General features: G+C 48.0%; 2 protein-coding genes across 2 annotated transcripts; both read right to left on the bottom strand.

Annotated features, from left to right (window-relative positions):
• Positions 1 to 2,462: 2,462 nt before the first annotated feature.
• Positions 2,463 to 15,208, bottom strand: F5B22DRAFT_55283 (polyketide synthase PksB). The gene is made up of 7 exons (XM_047972982.1): positions 14,334 to 15,208; positions 13,238 to 14,281; positions 8,337 to 13,101; positions 7,577 to 8,274; positions 6,261 to 7,518; positions 5,512 to 6,209; positions 2,463 to 5,456 (listed from the first exon to the last, which is right to left on the bottom strand). Exons 1-7 carry the CDS (start codon positions 14,965 to 14,967, stop codon positions 2,647 to 2,649), a joined length of 11,907 nt encoding a protein of 3,968 aa, XP_047832896.1. The 5' UTR covers positions 14,968 to 15,208; the 3' UTR covers positions 2,463 to 2,646.
• Positions 15,122 to 18,065, bottom strand: F5B22DRAFT_55238 (uncharacterized protein). The gene is made up of 5 exons (XM_047972975.1): positions 17,611 to 18,065; positions 16,929 to 17,485; positions 16,828 to 16,859; positions 15,473 to 16,766; positions 15,122 to 15,415 (listed from the first exon to the last, which is right to left on the bottom strand). Exons 1-5 carry the CDS (start codon positions 17,727 to 17,729, stop codon positions 15,276 to 15,278), a joined length of 2,142 nt encoding a protein of 713 aa, XP_047832895.1. The 5' UTR covers positions 17,730 to 18,065; the 3' UTR covers positions 15,122 to 15,275.
• Between the last annotated feature and the right edge of the window lie 186 nt (positions 18,066 to 18,251).

Raw genomic sequence — 18,251 nt, 5'->3', positions numbered from 1 at the left:
TTTTGGCAACCTAGTATGATAACCTTTTATGTAGTGAAACCTATGACGGCCATGTCAGTTAAAGCCGTCACCATGGTTAAAAAGAAGGATTTTGATTTAAACTAGATACAAATGGCGATTGGTTCCTTAGACTACCGTTATCATTGCAGCCGGCTTCTTACGGCCATCACAAAGACACCAGCGCCCACGCATAATATTAACGATATTATGTGAGGAGCCCGCGCAGCATAGGCCCATTCGAAGAAAGCCCAAACAACGATGGACCGTTAGCATCAAACGCATGGCGCCACTACTGCTGACATTCCTCATAAATGAACAAGTTAAGCAACGACATTCCTCACCGCCAGACTCACACTCAAGACATCGCATAAACTACCACGAACTATTACGCCATCGGACGGTTCCGCCAAGACGTGATTTTAAAAAATGACGTGGAGGAAGTTTGTTCACGATCGTTGACAGACTTGGAGTAGATGATCTGGGCTCAGCTGAAATGTGGCCAGCGCCTCTTTCACTGTTCCACAGCGTTAGATCTGATAGGAATTGCCTCGCGGGGCTTTTGCGGGCGCGAACACCGTTCCCGTTCGTCCACACATTCAGGAAGCTAATCTGCTCTTAATCAGATCGGCGTGGACCAGAACGATCATGTGTCGTGGGAGTTATAATCCGCGTGTTCCGTATACCCACGCTATTTTTCTTCTTCTTAATACCCTTTCGAATACGAGCTCCGGTGCTAGTTTAAGATACTATTGGTATCTTACGCTTGTTTCAAAGAACATTGGTAAATGGCTAGCCCTTTAACGATGGCTCAAAGGTAAGTTCCATCCTTAATCGGTGGCTTGATGAGGTAAGACAATTCTGCAGACAACTTCGTCTTTGCAATCCTCTATAGCCTATTCCACAGATAAACGAGATGTTTTGAAAACGCCTCCTATATGATGCGGACATCTAACCTGGTCCCGGCCGCGTCGAGGCTTAAACATGCGACCGAAGTGGATGTCAAAGGCAGAAACGAAAGTAGCAGCTATAAGATCGTCAATTATCATCTTATTCTTGTCCTTGGGGGTTTTTAACTGGGCATAGCCCTGTTCGGCTTGATCTCATAAGTCCAGACGTGCTTTATGAGCTTTGTTGGTATGGTAAGCTATAACAAGGGCAGATGACTGGGCTTGGAACTTGAAGCTATTCAGATTACAATGATCAACTAGGGCTGCATGAGGACTTGACCAACCAACTCCTTGTCGGTTATTGGTGGCTTGATTCGACTCTATATACAACTGGTCTGCCAGCCCAGACCGCCTGGGTTTCTAGGGCCTGTTTCAAGAAGCGAAGTCTGTATAACCTCACTTTCCAATATTGCCTGCATGTCTCTGGGTGATCATGAACAGCCCGAAATGGCCTTTCGTACGGCCAAAGTGCAAGGCGAACTGCGGATTCGGCTAGTACAGCTTGTGCAGCTTGTACGCGTGTGACACAAGCCTACAGGCTCTATCCATGTGCTTGATACGGTAAGTGACCATCTCTATGGCGGAGTGAATATTCGTTTAATTTAGGTATGAAGATTCACTTGAGGCTATAGTACTACAGTATGAGTGAACCGGTTTATTTAGGTACGACACGGGATTCGGTGAGTTCTATCAACACCCCAAGACACAGACCGGTGTCCGCGGCATCTGATTCGTCAGCCGCTAAGCATTGGTGTAATTCCATTCTGTTAGTGTCAAAACTAGCAATGATTAAACACAACATCCCTCATTGATATGCCGGCGCAGCAGTAAAGGGAGTAGCGTAGAGGATGTGTAAGCAGCCACATACCTAGGGCTATCAAGTTAGCCTTCCCAGCGTGATGGGCAAATGGTAAGAAGAGGTTCGGTGGCTTATGAGAGTTACATTGCATGGCAAGTCTTTGCGGAAGTTGCAGACTCTGTACTACTTAACTGAGCTGTTAAAGTTAGAATAGACCCATTCAATTGGACACTACGTATGATCAGCCTTATTCGGATAGCCTATTGTGATAATCTATGTACTTGCCGATGACCAAACCTATAGTACTATTTTAACTTGAAGAGTTAATCGAGGAAGTTAGCGGGATGAGGGGCTCGTGAGCTGTTGGGAATGATAAATGGGTTGGTCCATAAAAAGCAGAAAAGATTTATGCCTTGACCGTCAAAGTCTCGTTGAAATAAGACATTGATTGATCTGAATCATGCGTTTAAATCCCAGAGTTCCTTCGAAGATTAAGGCAAAAAGAACTATGAGTTCCAGAGAGCTACTGCGACGAAATATGGCCTAGATGGAGGTTTTCAGACAATTATGCCAAGAGGGTTCCAGCTGTGAGAAAAACGATGATGCCCCGCCCACTCAACAAGTAGGTAAGCATCCCTTCTAAACGTATAAGCACTTGAAGTCAATCATATTACCTGGCAACATCGCGGTCATGTCAGGTGTAGATAGCGGCAGGGATTAGTCAAAAGGCAGGCGACTGCATGAATTATATATCTATGACGAAAGGAAAAGTATACAAAGAGTGAAGATATATACTAAAGACCCCATATCCTGGACGCCCACAAGAATACTCACAGTACCCCAAAGTATATATAGTAAAGGAAATTCGAACTCCGTAACGCTGTCCGTGACAAAGTAAAACTATCTCTTAGAGACAACCTGTCCAGATCCCGAAGACATGATAAGATTTTGCGCAACCAAGACGTAAGGAAACCCAGCTCTCTTCGCCTCACCCATCCACAACAGCGGATCCATCGTCGGCAACTCCAGCCACTCCGCATGTTCCGCGAACCTCGCCAAAGTAGAGCTATTAATATCGGCCCGAGCCATGCCAGAATACGGTACACGAGTTAGCAGGTCGGCCTTTGCGTCTTGGTGGAATACAGTATCCACCACCTGGTCGATAAAGTCGCCTGTCTCTAGTAGATCGATGTAGCCGCGGAAGCCGTCGAAGCCAGGCCGTGCTCCGACTTGTCTAGCACACTCTACAAAAGCGCTGATGACCGCCTGATCACTAGTTGGTTCAGCGTCCGGGGGCGCAGCCTGTGGTGTGTGGATATACACCGGAATGTTGAGTTGAGACGAGGCATTCTCGAGTAGTTTCTCAGCGGCAAATTTAGAGAGTAGGTAGCCATCGGTAGTGACCGGCGCGGCAGCCCCCGATGAAAAGAAATGCAGAGGCAGTTGTCGGAAAGAGGCCAGATGAATAAGCTGCTTGACTGAGAGAACGTTGATCTGTCGTAGGGCTTCATAGTCATCCCAGAACGACCGGTTTGCTGCACAATGGATAACTATATCGGATGTTTTGGCAAGTCTCTCATATACGTCGCTTGGGAGCCCTAGGTTGTCTTCGCTGAGCTTGCACACAAGGATCTCGATCTTGTCATGTTCTTGTAAGCCACTCTCGTCGCGGACTAAGCAAATGACTTTGCTGACTCTTGAGTCTTCAATAAGGCGAGGGAGTACGTGACGACCAAGATACCCCGTAGCTCCTGTTAGCAAGATAGTGAGATTTTCCTTGCCTGGAGGTATCAAGCTCTTCGGACTAGTTGCCCATGATGCAGGGATCAAAGTATCGGAACGCCAATCGATCTTCGAGGTGCATGAAATCTTGTCGACCGCATCGCTCATTTCTTTGAGAGTGCTGGATGTCATCAAGTCAACTAGTCGGGGAGCGGAATCAAAGCTTTCTTTCAGTAATCGCTGAAGCTTCACAAGCAGCAATGAGTTGCCACCAACATGGAAGAAGTTTGTTTCTGGCCGTAATGAGATACCCCGAGAAGGGAGGATCTTCTGCCACTGTTCGGCAACTAGCTTTTCTGTTTCATTAAGGTTGGTGGTACTACTGGCACCTTGTGAGCTATTCAGGTACTCGACAGGAATACTCCTAAGTGCTTTGCGGTCTATTTTGCCGTGCGAGTTCATGGGCATGCTTTGTAAAACAATAAACTGGGATGGCTGCATATAAGGGGGAACAGGGAGATTTGACTGGAGATTTGTCAACCACCCCTGGGGATTGGTGATGTGATGCTGAGAGGAGAAGACGATGTATGCAACTAAGAACTTTGACTCGTCCTCTCCGTGGGCTGCAATTACTGATTGTGAGATTGCGCCACCAGCCGTGTTCATAATGGCAGCCTCTATTTCACCAAGCTCGATGCGGATACCGCGGAGCTTGATCTGAGTATCGCCGTCGATCCTGCCTTCGAAATAAAGAGCACCATCTTCACCAAGATAACCCCGGTCTCCGGTGCGGTACAGCCGATTCTGTTTTGTGTTGATCGGTTGTACAGTATCAAATGGATTTTTGATGAATTTCTCCGCCGTCAGCTCCTCTAGTCCGAGATAGCCTGCTGCAACTCCCGGCCCACCCACAACAATCTCTCCGGAAACGCCGACAGGAGCAGGTTTCATTTGTTCATCAAGGATATATAACGAGTAGTTAGGCAGCATGTGGCCGGTGGGCAGGACCTGTTCTAAACCGACTTCGTTATAACGGATTTCGCTCTTAGTTATAGCAATGGTAGCCTCAGCTGGTCCATAGACGTCGTAAAGCTTAAGTGAAGGCAGTGCTAGTTTTGCGAAATCTCGGATGGTTGTCTTTGGCAGAACTTCTCCTCCCGTTAAGGCCCAGCGCCAAGCAGTGCATTGGGATAGATTGGCGGCACTCTCATGGTGCCACATGTTGTATTCCGTCGGTGTCGCTATCGTATAGCTCACGCTCTCATCTAACATGAGCTGGGTAATTGCCTCTGGATCGCCTCGCTTGTGGGACGGTACCACACATAGTGTTCCGCCATTCGCCAAAGCTGTAAAGATCTGATGCAGCGAGAGGTCAAAGCTTAGCGTAATTTGCTGTAGAACCACGTTGGGACCAACACCCCAAGCTGTCTCAATGCCTTCAGCATGTGCAGCGAAACATGAATGAGGCAGCTTGATGCCCTTAGGAACACCTGTCGAACCACTAGTGAAGAGTACGACGGCTGTAGAATCTTCTTTTGCAGCATTCCGAACCTCAGGGCAAGCCTCAACAGTTCGAATTTTTGAAACGTTAATGATCAATTCCCCGCTCAGCTGAAGCTCGGGAGCTTTGATCGCTGTCCACCGGTCGACTAGAATAGCATGAGGGCGGGCGACGTTGATAGAGCCTACAAGTCGATCGATGCCGTTCTTGAGGTCAAGGGGAATATATGTAGCTCCTGTTCTAAAGATAGCCAACATAGAGCACATCCAATCTGCACTAGGCTCTTGGAAGACGGCTACTACTGTGCCTTCTCCAACGCCTAGCTTCTTCAGTTCCCTAGCAATGGTGTTCATACGGTCAGCTAAGTCGGCATAGGTGAGAACATTTTCATAACTATCCTTGATAGCGGTAACTGAAGGATATAACTTTATGACCTGGTCGATCCGATGAGAGATAGTAGGAGGCCATGACAAGCTAAGCGATGGCCCTATGTGGTATTAGTAGATGACCCCTATCCAAGGCATTTGTTGTTTTCAACTTACCTTTGGCTACTGTCAAAGCAATATCAATGTCTTGTTGCGACCACACTGTCGGCTTATCGAGGGTGATATCGCCAACACCATCCGCAGTGAATTGCTTCAAAACGTGGACATATGTTCGAAGTAATAACTCAGTGTGATACTGAGAGTATAACGCATCCTGTAGCTTGAGGGTAATAAGTGTCTCCCCAGCATTTGTATCAAGTACTTCAAGCTGTAGATCGTAGCCAGTTGATGCATTGTTCCATGTGACTTCGGTGTCACAGCCAGCAAAGACCGTTTTCTGCTGTTCGCTCAACCGGTAGTCCATGAAGATCTGGAAGATTGGAGTGTGCTCTCCCGAGCGTGATATTTCAAGCGCATCCAATAAGACATCAAAAGGAACTTGGGAATGCTCGAGCGCCCCGTAGACTTTATTCCTAGAAGACTTCACTGCGTCGCCGAACTTGGTGTCATCCCCCCTATCGAATCTGATAGGGAGCAGGTTTACCAGGCATCCCAGTGTCCCAATGAACTTACTATCTACGCGGTTTGAGTCCGCAATACCGACGAAGACCTGGTCATTTTCCGGTAGCAAGCGGAAGATCAAAGCCTGAAGTACTGTCAGATAGACGTGGAAGTTTGTACAATGAAGCTTCCGCGCAAGCTGTTTAATAACCCTGGCCGTTTGGATATCGACGCTCATTTCAGCTTTATTTAATCTGCAAACTAGTTAGATCAAGTATACTCAAAACTGATTTAAATGCGATTACCTGTAAGTTGTCATGACTTTGCGCGCCTTGAGTTTGGAAAATGGGAAAAGCTCAATTGGTGTAGGATCCTCAGTGATGATCTTACGGAAGTATTCGATGTCTGGTTTCATCCGACCTGACTCGTGCTGGTGGCGCTGGTGTGCTGAAAATGCCCTGTATTGTGATTCGGGCAACATTGGTTCTAGCCGTTGGTTCCGATATGTCCTATCAACTTCGGACATGAAGATATGCATACTCTGTCCATCCATGGCAATGTGGTGACAACCAACAAGGAAATAATGGACATGCTCGGATAGCGATAACAACTTCATGAGTACTGCGCCTCCGTTTTCCAAATCATACGTGTGGTCGCGAAGTCGTTGGAGCTCCTCCATAGCCTCAGCTTCGGACGTAATTTGCCCCTTCTCCAGTTCGATCAAGGGCCTATAGCTAATTCCTTGGGTAGGGATTCCCGAGTCCCCAGCAGCCCAAAAGAAGGTTGTTTGGAATGCTTCGTGGCGCTGCATCACCAAATTTACAGCCCTCTCAAAAGTGCCCAGGTTGAATGGTCCCTTCATGCAAGCACATATCGAGAAATTGAATGGTGTCTTGTCTTTCAGGAGCTGGTGCAAAAACCAGAACCTAGTTTGACCATAAGACATCTCAGCTGTAGCCTTAAGGTTAGAGAGACTCGGCAGACTTATTATGATGCTCTGTTTATCGTCTCCAATATCATGCGGCTTTAGCAGAGGGGAAGATTCACTCGAAGATGGTGTGGCATTGCTCATCGCACTACTGGGGGTCAGCGTGGGTGACAAGTTGGGTGTGAATACAGGAGTTGTGCCAAGGCTGGATGCAGTAGTGGCCGTTATTGATCTTGAAACGACGGTTCGAGCTGGTGGGTGGATGTTTTCGTTGTTTTCCGCCGCGCTTAGGACCGTTGATTTGACGTGCTGCACGGATGGCGACTGTTGAATTGAAGCAATGGATGGGGGTGGAGATGATGTTGTAGGCAGGCCCGGCTTTCTGCTATCGGGGTTGCTGAGATTAACTAGAGTTTCTGGGATTTTGTCAACAGCAGTAGCAATCAAATCAGAAATAGAGCTTCCGCCGAGAACCTTTAGAACAGGAATGTCGACTTCAACCTCCTTCAGGAACCAAGAACGAATCTCCACAGCAACTAATGAATCAACACCCTGCTCGACCAGGGCTACTGAATCATCAACTGCATCTCCATCTGCAGTTTGAAGAACCCGCTTCAGCTTCATCAAGAATGCTTCTGTAAACTCTCATTAGTATTTTGACGTACGAGGAAGGTGTTACAGGAGCTAGCATACCTTGCACAATTGTTGAAACGTCTTCTTTGGTCTTTGCTTGCTGTAGCTGCGCCTTGACACGAAGCGCTACTTTACCAGTACCTGGGGTGGCATTGTGGTCCTCTTTAATGATGAAGTGAGAAAACTTCACATCCCTCCGGTGGGCTTCTTTTACCTGAACATCCACGGGAACGTAGTTAACGCCAGTGATCACCTCAGCCTGTTCAGGGCAATTGGGACGACCAGAGATAATAGCCTCGGCGAACAGGGTACGGAAATCATGCTCTGATATAGTGATGTAGCCGATCGAGCTGAAGTAACCGAAATCAAAGTTGTCGCCTTGCGCCGCGTAACCCACACCAGCTACTGCAGGGATATCCATCGAAGATCCAGCTACCCCTCTTTTCTTTCTTTGATACATCATTGCAGTCATGAATGTGTTAGCGGCACTGTAGTTGCTCTGCCCGGTAAGCCCTGTGATGGCAGTGATCGAAGACGTAACAATGAAGAAGTCCAACGGCGTGCTGTAAAAAAGTTCGTCGAGGAGCTTTGTACCTTCAACCTTCGGCCTGATAACTTTCTGGAACTGCTCATATGTCATAGTGTCAAACAAACCATCTTGAAGAATCATAGCGCCATTCATTACGCCAGCGATCTCCGGCATGGTCTTCACGATTTCTTTATGGCACTTGTAAAGCGATCTTCTACTGGTCACGTCACTAGAGCCCACAAGTATCAGTACGAGGGAGATTTTGCCAGGGATTTAATACAGTACACTTACAGAGACAGCGTCTTTACGTTGGCGCCCCTCCGCTTCATATCCTCAATGAACTTGGGGTTGACTTTCGGGTTCCGGCTGCTGAGAACAATATTCCTAGCTCCGTGAGAAACCATCCAGGCAGAAAGTGACTGGCCAAGTTCACCAGCCATGCCAGTAAGCCAGTATGTCTTGTCAGATTTGAAGAGAATGCCGGTATCTATTGGTAGAACCTTGGCACTGATAGATGGCGCTGTCCAGTCAAAGATAGCAAAAGGTTCTTCACTTTCTGATCCCATGGAGATACCCTTGGGGTGTGGGAGCTTGGATGGGCTGGCTTGGGTTGTCTTGGAGTGGTAAACCCAGGCGCGGAAAAGCGCGCGACTAACGGTCTCTGGATCGATGCTAGGGAGGCTCTGAGCTTCGTTGCTTAGGAATGAGGAAATCGAAACGGACATGCACCGTGCGGGTAAACACGTAGCTATGAGGCGTTGCGTCGCCGTTGAATCTCTCCCGCCTACGAAGCTCACCATTGCTCCAATAGAAGCAGGGAGTGTATCTTGCACATTAGACCGGGATGATTCCGGGTGAAAGAATATGACATCTTCATGGCTTGAAGGGTAAGCCGTGGTGAAGTAAGGTTCGACGTTCTTCTCACGAGCCAAAAGCTGCACTGTGGGTATAATAGCTACATCAGGTTCGTGTATCAGAATCGCATCCCCGCCAAACACTAGATTGGTGATACTGTCGGCAATGAAATAGGCTGCCAACGTGACAAGTAGTTCCTCAAGCTCGACTAGCTCTAATGAGCCTATTTCACGCTTCACACACCATTTTGAGGGTATCACTGCGGGCGATTCGTCCGAGCTTGAGAGGGCTACCACTGGCTCTCCATTGTCGATGTCGAAGCCTGCACAAAGCCTGAAAAATCCGACACTGTCAATTTTTATAGACTTAAGGAGGGAGTGTGTGATGCGAATAGTGCGACAGTCTGCCCTGGCGCTAGCGGGTTGCCGTAAGGGGGATATATGTTGCAATTCGCAGGCATTGTCAGATCCAACGAGACGAACTGTCCCGACAGCAGCATTGATATCTCTATAAATCGTCCTTCGTTGAGAGTTATATCGGTCATTTTTTTCTTGATTAGGCAAAATCCTGCTAATCATAGCACGGCCGTCTTGGATGGAGATTTCGGGCTCAATACTCCATAAGATGCGCGCTGCATCTTCTCCCCATGAGGTCAAGAGATAGTGTCGGATGAAAGCTTCGGTTAGTAGGAGGGAAGTGCCATTGTCGAGAGTGTCGATGTCGAGCATCTGGAGATTGATATTCGGGTATTCTGTTTTGATAGCTCGTCCGACACCCATCATCATGTAGGAATATGGCTCTCCAGATCGAGCGTTACGAGTAACCCAAACAATCGAACCACCGATCCTCCAAAGGCATTTTAGACTTTCGAACTTTTCCTGAGAGTTATTCTTCATATATGGTTCGTCCAGGTCGGTTAAACAGAGAATGCTCATACCCTGGGCTAGTGTTCCTTGAGCTCTGGACATTTCCTCAAGTGTCTCAAATACTGTGACCTCCGAAGATAGTGGCGCGAGATGTGCTGTTATCTCCTCCACTAGCTGATAAACTGGTAACGTAGAACCCCCGATAATAGCTAGAGAGCCGGTACGAGCACCCAGCTGATAACTAGCTGTCATAGGGTCGCGAAGTAGAGACACGCGATCATCTATAGCTTGGGATACGAATACCGCGAATGGTAGAAAAGAGCTGGTATCCGGCGTAATACTATCAATACCAGAGAAGCCTGTTTGTTCAAGCACATGGCTCCATTCATTCAGCGTCAAAGCTGAGTCCCATGGACCTGGCAGAGTTCCAATAGTCATTCCGCTCAGAAGATGCTCGCTATTCGTCAATTCAAGTGTTAAAAGATAACCACCTGGTTTCAAGAGCCGTCGAATGTGAGCTAGAGAACTCTCTACATCTGATGAAGTATGGAGGACATTTGCAGCTATAATAACATCATAATGCTGCTCGGAAAACCCCTGCTCGGTTGGCGGCTTCTCCATGTCAAACGCCTTGTAAATCATGCGATTCGAGAACTTTTCGAAGCGTTTCTCGGCCACAAGAAGATTTTCCGGGGTGCTGTCGGTAAACGTGTAGGAAGAGAATGAATTTCCTAGAGTCGAGAGGATCGACTCTGTGGCGGCCCCAGCCCTGGCACCAATTTCAAGTATGTGAATACTTGGATAGCGCTTCGCGATCTGCGCTGCGATATGTGCTAACCAGCGGTATGATTTGGCTGTGTATTCGTTGTCGTAAAACGTGCTCAGTAGATCATCTTGGTTCACGTGGTCTTGTATGCTTGTACCTGCTTGTATAACCTCGACAAGATGATCACCAACAGTCTGGATACAGCGAACATCGCTTCTTCCTTTGTATTTATCCACGATTGCGCTAATGTGTGCACGAGTGTCGGACATAGCCTCTGGAAACACCACCATGTGTTCCCCTCGCGACACTAGATCTACAACGCAATCACACCACCTTAGGTAGTGTTGATAATGAGGCAGAAGATTACCTCTTTCTTTTATGGCATGTGCCGTATTATGGACATGCCAAAAAGCGATTCGGCTGATGTTTTTATAGAGCTCAGCATCTTTCTCGGACAACGAATCTTCTTCGGCTACAGCAATACCATCTGGACTTGCGAGGCAATACTGAAAGCTGGAGAACATTGGGACATCGTTGGCTGCAGAGGCAGGCGAGAAAGGAACGAGCTTCACTCCCTCGAATTTCACAAATGAGTGGCCGCTGTATTCCGTAGTGAGATGGATGTCAGCTTCCATCGAGGAGCCATAACGAGCGCGAACAAGGGCGTCGTATTTCATGGTTTTCTGCTTCCCAAGAGCCATTGGTGTAAAATAGGGGTTGACGACTATTGAGGTAACGTGTGTGGGGATATGTAGTGACCAAAGCTGCCCATCACCAGGGAAGGATACGGCTGCAAATGCAGTTTGTAAAGCAGAGTCGAGCATACCCGGATGAGCAAGAACATTGTCTTCCCAGTTAGAATCGGACTGATCTATTAAAAGGCCCGTGGAATACTCTGGCTTGCGCCTGATCAACGACACTCCTTGGAACGGTGGCGAATACTCATAGCCAATGCGATTAAGGTCTGCGTAGAAACGAGTAATGTCCACGTCAACTAGATTATAAGCATTTGTTGAGAAGCCAGGCAGAACATCAGCCCTAGCAGCTCCAAGATGAACAGTCGCGTACCCCTGAGCGTGTAATACAGGGGTCTGATCACTAGGAAGAAGCGTATGGCAAGCGAATTGAGCTGTGATAACGTGTTCTTCCCTGCTTATTGAACTGACACTGAATATAGTCTCAATGCCAGCTCCGTCATCATTAATTGAGATAGCGCGATTGATGTCAAGATCTGAAATTTTAAAATAGCTGATCTCATCCTGGCCCGCCAAGAAGTTCATAGCTTCGATCGCCATGGACACATAGCCGGTAGCTGGAAATACAGTTTGGCCTTGGAGCTTGTGCCCCTTTAACCAAGAGATCTCGCTAGGATGTAAAAAATTTCTCCATTGTACCTCTTTTGTTGTTGTAGCCATTGTACACAAAGTGCCAAGAATAGGATTAGGAGACTCTTTCCGATTCTTGTGGGAGTTTGAGATTCTCGAGCTAGTCCAGTAACTTCTATGGTGGTCAAATGGATATGCTGGAAGACCAGCCAGTATGCCATACGGGGCAGATGATTCAGATAAAAGTGACTGAACTGCAGCGAGCTTCACTTGGTCGGGCCCTAGGCGAGTCCACAGGAACCCGAGGAAGTTTGCAAGTTCTTCGACGTCGCTTTGACCTCTTGACAAAACTCCCGTGTATGGAACTGTGAATCCTAACTCTTCTAAATTCGCTGTCGCTGGCCCTTTAAGCGCGGGGTGAGGGCCAACTTCAATTGCCAGATCGAATTGGCCATAGGTCGAGACGGCTTTAGCTAATGCACTAGAAAATAGTACAGGGCTACACATGTTATCTACCCAGTAACTCTCGTCAAGTGTATTTGCTGACATCTGAACACCGTCCATTACACTTGAAAACCATACTGGACCAGTGAATGTGCCTGGTTGAATAAGCATTTCTTTCATGGAGTTCAAGTAGGGCTCACTGCAAGTTAACATGTGCGCTGAATGATAGGCTGTGTCGACCTTTAGCTTCCGGGCAAAGACCTCTTTTTGCTTGAAATGGCTGTAGGCTTCGTCGATTGCATCCATGTCTCCAGACAAGGTAACGCTAGACGATGAATTGACTGCGGCAACTGCAATACGACCAAAGAATGTCTCTTGCTGGCAAAATGCGACGGCATCTTCATGGGACATGCTAACAGCCATCATAGATCCCTTCGATCCATTGGGGGAAGCAGCTAATTTGGCATATAATCCGCGATAATAGGCGATTCGAATGGCATCAGTGGCCGATAAGAGACCTGCAGCATATGCGGCTCCAATCTCTCCCGATGAGTGGCCAACTACTGCAGTGAAACGTATACAGGCGGTTTGCAGTATATCCACTAGGAGGATCTGAACTGCGGTGCACAAGGGTTGAGAGAGCGCAGCTTCGCCGATACGTGATGTCTCCGCGTCAGCGAGGAGTTCATGCAGTATTGTCCAGCTAGGGCGATCTTCTTCTGGAAGACTCTGGAGCGCCTCGTCAAGTTCTGCTATCCTACGCTTAGCAAAGGGAGATGACTCAACCAATGTAGCGCCCACTAGATAAACACCAAGGTTAGTTACAATCTCTTCGTACAGCAAAGCTAGTTCTTCGAACTCTGATTTCTTTATATATCCGTGATAGTCCGCGCCCGGACAGTTGCTCACAATAGCAGGTAAGAGTGAAATACTTACTACGTGGCCATTGTGCACCTTGCCCAGTAAAAACACCCAAGACTAGAGGTGTATGTGAAAAGCTCGATTGCCGTGCGCTCAATTCAGGATGCTCACTCGTTGTTGAATTCTCAAAAGATGCTAATTTATTTAGGAGAGTATCAAGGTTTGCACCGGCAATTGCTTTGCGGTAGGGTAATGTAGAGCGGTGTTCCTGCAATGTCCAAGCCAAATCCTCCAGCTTCATATCAGGATTACAGCGTAGGTGTGCAGAATGATCAGATAGCATGTTGAGTAGCGCCTTCTCAGACGCTGCAGAGAATGTGAGAGGAGTGAAAAGAGCCGGCGTGGTGTAATGATCAAGAGACGGTTTTGGGGACTCGTATGCTTCGACTATGGCGTGCGCATTGGTGCCTCCAAAACCAAAACTGTTAATGCTTGCACGTCTAACTTGACCGGGGCTGAGTTTGGGCCATGGAATGGCATTTGTTGGGATATGGAGGTTCTTATAAAAAGGCTCAACTTTCGGACTTAACGAAGAGAAATGCAAGTTAGGGGGGATTACCCCGTTTTGCATTGCCAAAGAAGTCCCAATCAAAGATGCCAGGCCCGCACAACCTTCAGTATGCCCGATTATGGTCTTAATGGAGCCGACATATAGTTTTTGATCAGTTTCAAAGTCCGTTGGAAATAAAGAAGACTCGATTGCCTGGGCCTCTTGAGGGTCTCCAGCTTGAGTCCCTGTGCCATGAGCGTGGAAAAACTGAGGCCTGTCTTGAGACTTGCGTATGTCGAGGCCGGCGCGGCGATATGTGTCTCTAATCAAGGCGGCTTGAGCGAGATTGCTTGGCATTGTCAAGCCAGTTGTACGACCGTCCTGATTCACACCTGTTTCACGTATCACGCATTCTATAGGATCGCCATCGGCAAGCGCCTGACGAAGAGTCTTGAGCACAATTGCGGCAATCCCTTCACCACGTGCATAGCCATCAGCCTTAACATCCCACATGGCACAGCGACCCGTGGGCGAAAGCATACGGAGATTGGTCTCCGATATGTACATGTCTATCTCGATTAGTCAAGATCGTGAGTAGTAGTATAAGAGGTATAGACGCACTGGGACTGAGGATGAGGTTCGTTCCGGCTGCCACAGCAACCTGGGACTCTCCGTTACGGAGAGCTTGGACGGCGTGATGAACTGCAACGAGGCTTGAAGAGCATGCAGTATCAATTGTCATAGAAGGCCCGTGCCAATCAAAGCAGTATGAAACTCGGTTCGACATTACAGCACGACTCGTTCCGGTGGCAGCATATGTTGGGAGAGCTTCCAAATCACTGGAGACCATTGTTGACCAGTCATCACACATCATTCCGACGTAGACGGCAGTAGAAGAGCCGCGCAGCTTTTCCATCTTCATGCCAGCAGAACATAGTGAATCGTATACTGTCTCCAAAAGGAGACGTTGTTGGGGGTCAATAGCCTCGCTCTCCAATGGCTGAATGTTGAAGAACCCGGCATCAAATTGCGAGATGTCTTGTTCAAGGAAGTATGACTTTGTGGCGTTAGTAGTGCCATGATGTGTAGCCTCTGGATGATAGAATTTGTCGACATTAAACCTGCTGTTAGGCACTTTTGTAGATAGGTCCCGCGGGTTCTGTAACAGCTCCCATAGTTTAGAAGGGGTGTTGGACCCCCCAGGGAATCGGCATCCGCTTCCCACAACCGCAATAGGTTCTTGTATCGTCGGCATGATGCCGTTACAATGAACCCAATTGAGGTTCTAGGAAAGGATAACTTTCTAGACACTTGTTTTACGGATGTGCTGCGGACATAGCTGAGTTATGGGATGATTTAATAGTGAAGAATCAAAACGTCTGCTTGGGTTCCAAGCCGCCGGGTCCCCTAGATATAGACAAGGGTGAAGAAGTCCTCGTGAGACCCCGGATTAGTGTAACCAATCCCTGACAACGCCGCATAGAGAAACTCCGTGCTAACCTAAGTGAGGAACTGGGGCTCGTGGGGTTCAGAATTCCTTTACTGTTCTCATAGTGTAGGTACTTAGGGAAGTAATTTTAGTTCACCAGGAATAGATTGCTCGGGAGGATCCCATGGCTCGTTGAAATTTATATTCCAAATGGGAATCTGACCCATCTGGTATGGTTCGTACAATTCTGTGGCACCTGACGTGAAGCTCTCTTCTTCACCATCATTATATCAGCATCTCTAATTCAGCTAGTCGCCATCGAGAAACTTACCCCGAAAGTAGCCCATGATGTTGAAAGGGTTGATATTATCAAGATCCATGGTGCCTGTGAAGTCTAAAGACGAGGACTGCGGACTAGGAGGTGATGAAACTTGGCCCAGTTCTTTTTTAAACAGAAGTGTAAGAATTTCAGAGGCTTTGCGAGCATCACGAGAAGAGCTACTTAACCTAGACCATATATCATGAGCCCTTTTAAGAGCCATCTTTATCTGATCTTCAGTACTTGCGGCGTTATCTGGCCATAGCCTCTCGACGCCATGGTGGAGTATCCAGCATAGGATCATAGTCGCTGTTAGAAATTCGTGATGTAGGAAAGAGGATACTCTCCATCGTATGCTGTGTAAGAGGCCGCCTGGTCGAGTTTCTTCATCAAATATTTGCTGCATATCTACAAGTTGTAAAGAGGCATCGAGACAAGCATTACGAGAGTAAACAAAGGACACATCGTCGCCTTCAGCATTGCGCGCATTCAGATATTTCCTGTGCAGTATAATCGTGCCCTTATGGAACATGGTGGAAATAAAGAGTCGATGCATGATGACTTGCGGAGCGTCAGTTACTGATAAATGAAGAGGCTTCATCTTCAAGGGGGGTGGGATGTTCTCTTTCGCAGTTTGCAGAATGCGATCAACTTTCATGACTTCACTGTACGGTATAGGTACCACCGCAGCTGTTAAATCAATCGCCACACCCACAGCCCTGAACACTTCTCTCCTAGCGATAATATGTAATGAAGTGGTCATCTCGGTGTCGGGCCTACTTGGAGGGAGCACTTCCGTGTCCTCATCAAATTCTGTATCATTCAAGTTTCGAGGCTTTGACACGTCACACTGCCATTCCTTGATGAGGCGTGGCATTCCCATTTGGGTTGAAATGAGTATGTCACCCTGTAGAAGCGTAGCCCACATGCGGCGTCGCATCTCTCCGACGAATGGGGATATGCCAGGAAAGTTGGAAGAGTCACGATGATAACCCATTCCCATAGCAAGGTTCACAATGATACCAAGCAGAAGCCAGGTATTCTTGTCTGCATCTTTCCGGACAGAATACTCTATTGTAAGGTAATGGAAGAGTGTTTCCATGACGTACGGTCCTTGATTAGTGTATTGCCCGATGGTAAGACATTGGACGATCTTCTCACGATATAGGTCTATTGGGGGACTATAGTCCTCCCCTGCCCATGTATCGGCGGTTTCATCAGCTAGGGCTGAAAGGCAAAGCATGGAGAAGAGAAGGCCTATCCAAATAATGGGGGCTTCGAGAGGTGCCATCCAGAATTTCTCATACTGTCTAAGTCAGCCATTGGGACACGTGGTATTGAAGACAAGTTTTGCATGTGAGGGTTACCTCGCGGAGAAACTGGGTACTATGCACTGCAGCTAAGCGGTCACAAGTCATTAGCTTTCAGCTATTGGATGACTGGGGACCACTGAGAGCATATTACTCACATGGTGCCAAGTCTAGCATATTGAAGTAGCGTGATATACTACGATCAACTGAGGGTCTCGGTGGTAGAGTGCCTAGAATAGCATCTTTCGAGATAGGCTGACACCCATACAGTAATTGGGGGTGGGAGCGTCGTGGGCCGCTACCTTGCTGGTCGGCGTCCTCTTTGAGATCAGCTATGCCGTCAAGAATAGCAGCCCAGTGAGTCCCGCCGACATACCGAGACTCGTTAGCACTCAACCACAAGCTGCCATTGTCCGAAGGAGTCGATACAGCAGTAGGTGGGCTAAAGACCTCCTCAGTGCTCTGCTGTGGCACACCAGTATGCGGGACACTAGTCTGGGATAAGGTCTGGGTCTGGGTCTGGGTCTGGTTCTGGTTCTGGTTCTGTATGACATTCATGACAAGCTGCTCTAGCTGGACAAGACGGTCCTGGACACTCGGTCGGGCAACATGAGGCTGAACTAATCCAGGTTTATTGATGTGCGCATATGAGCACGCGAGCGACAGGCCGCGGGAAGAACAAGTCTGGCAAGGCTGTTGACGATCGCAACGCAACCTAGTGATGTGTCAGCGAGCAGCATATGGTGCTGTCATGCCGCACTAAGAGCGCCACTATGGCACAATATGTTGATTGCAGATAAAAATGGATGACTGCCGAGGTCCCAACGCTCGTTGACTCACTTTCGGCGACGGCATAGGTTGCAGGACAACGTTGGCTTTGCCCGTCGGCCACTGCCGCCCTGTCCTGGACCTGGCGACTGTTCTGGGTGAACGGAATTTGGAGGAACCGGGTCTTCCATTTTGGGCCACGAAGTCGAACGTTCGGTTCCGCGACTTTGGTGAGAACACTGTAGTTGAAGAAATAGAGCCACGACGTATTCACGATGAGAACAGTAGCTCAGAGAACGGGCAAAAGGATCAGCTGGTAGACTAAGAATAGAAGGATCCCACAAGGCCAAGGCGAGAGTAGGCTACACTAGCGTACTAGTGCTTCTCGTCTCTTCCTTTCTATGAAAGGCCCGGGATTAAAAAGGAAGATGGGGACATGAGTTGGAACTCACAACGCGCCGGAATTGAAATATCATCTCAGTGTATCCATTGTTGTGTGGTGGCCTGAGCAGACAGTCGGGGATTTCTATTCCCAGCTCTGACAACGCTTGACTAACCTACCGAGTTTAGACTAGCCTAGACTATTATCGTCAACCCCTAAAGTTACTTACTGACACTTACAGTAGCTCCGGCCCGTTAGGTCGGTATGTGGGGTCTATCTCCGTCGTCCGCGGGAGCGGCGTGTAAGTACCTAGGTAGGTAGTTCCATTGGT

This window comes from Xylaria bambusicola (assembly GCF_022495145.1).
Source record: "Xylaria bambusicola strain CBS 139988 unplaced genomic scaffold F5B22scaffold_11, whole genome shotgun sequence".
Classification (NCBI taxonomy): Eukaryota; Fungi; Ascomycota; class Sordariomycetes; order Xylariales; family Xylariaceae; genus Xylaria; species Xylaria bambusicola.
The sequence above is the reverse complement of the archived record's forward strand: the minus strand, read 5'-3'. Positions and strand labels throughout refer to the sequence as shown.

Excerpts from the sequence above, each read along its gene's own strand:
- F5B22DRAFT_55283 (XM_047972982.1), bottom strand. The coding sequence starts at position 14,967 with ATGCCGACGATACAAGAACCTATTGCGGTTGTGGGAAGCGGATGCCGA. Across the intron at positions 8,275-8,336 it reads AACGTAAAGACGCTGTCTCT|TGACGTGACCAGTAGAAGAT; the intron begins GTAAGTGTACTG and ends TGTGGGCTCTAG. Across the intron at positions 6,210-6,260 it reads AAAGTCATGACAACTTACAG|ATTAAATAAAGCTGAAATGA; the intron begins GTAATCGCATTT and ends ACTAGTTTGCAG.
- F5B22DRAFT_55238 (XM_047972975.1), bottom strand. The coding sequence starts at position 17,729 with ATGGAAGACCCGGTTCCTCCAAATTCCGTTCACCCAGAACAGTCGCCA. Across the intron at positions 16,860-16,928 it reads TATGCTAGACTTGGCACCAT|CTGCAGTGCATAGTACCCAG; the intron begins GTGAGTAATATG and ends GTGACCGCTTAG. Across the intron at positions 15,416-15,472 it reads CATCATGGGCTACTTTCGGG|AAGAGAGCTTCACGTCAGGT; the intron begins GTAAGTTTCTCG and ends ATGATGGTGAAG.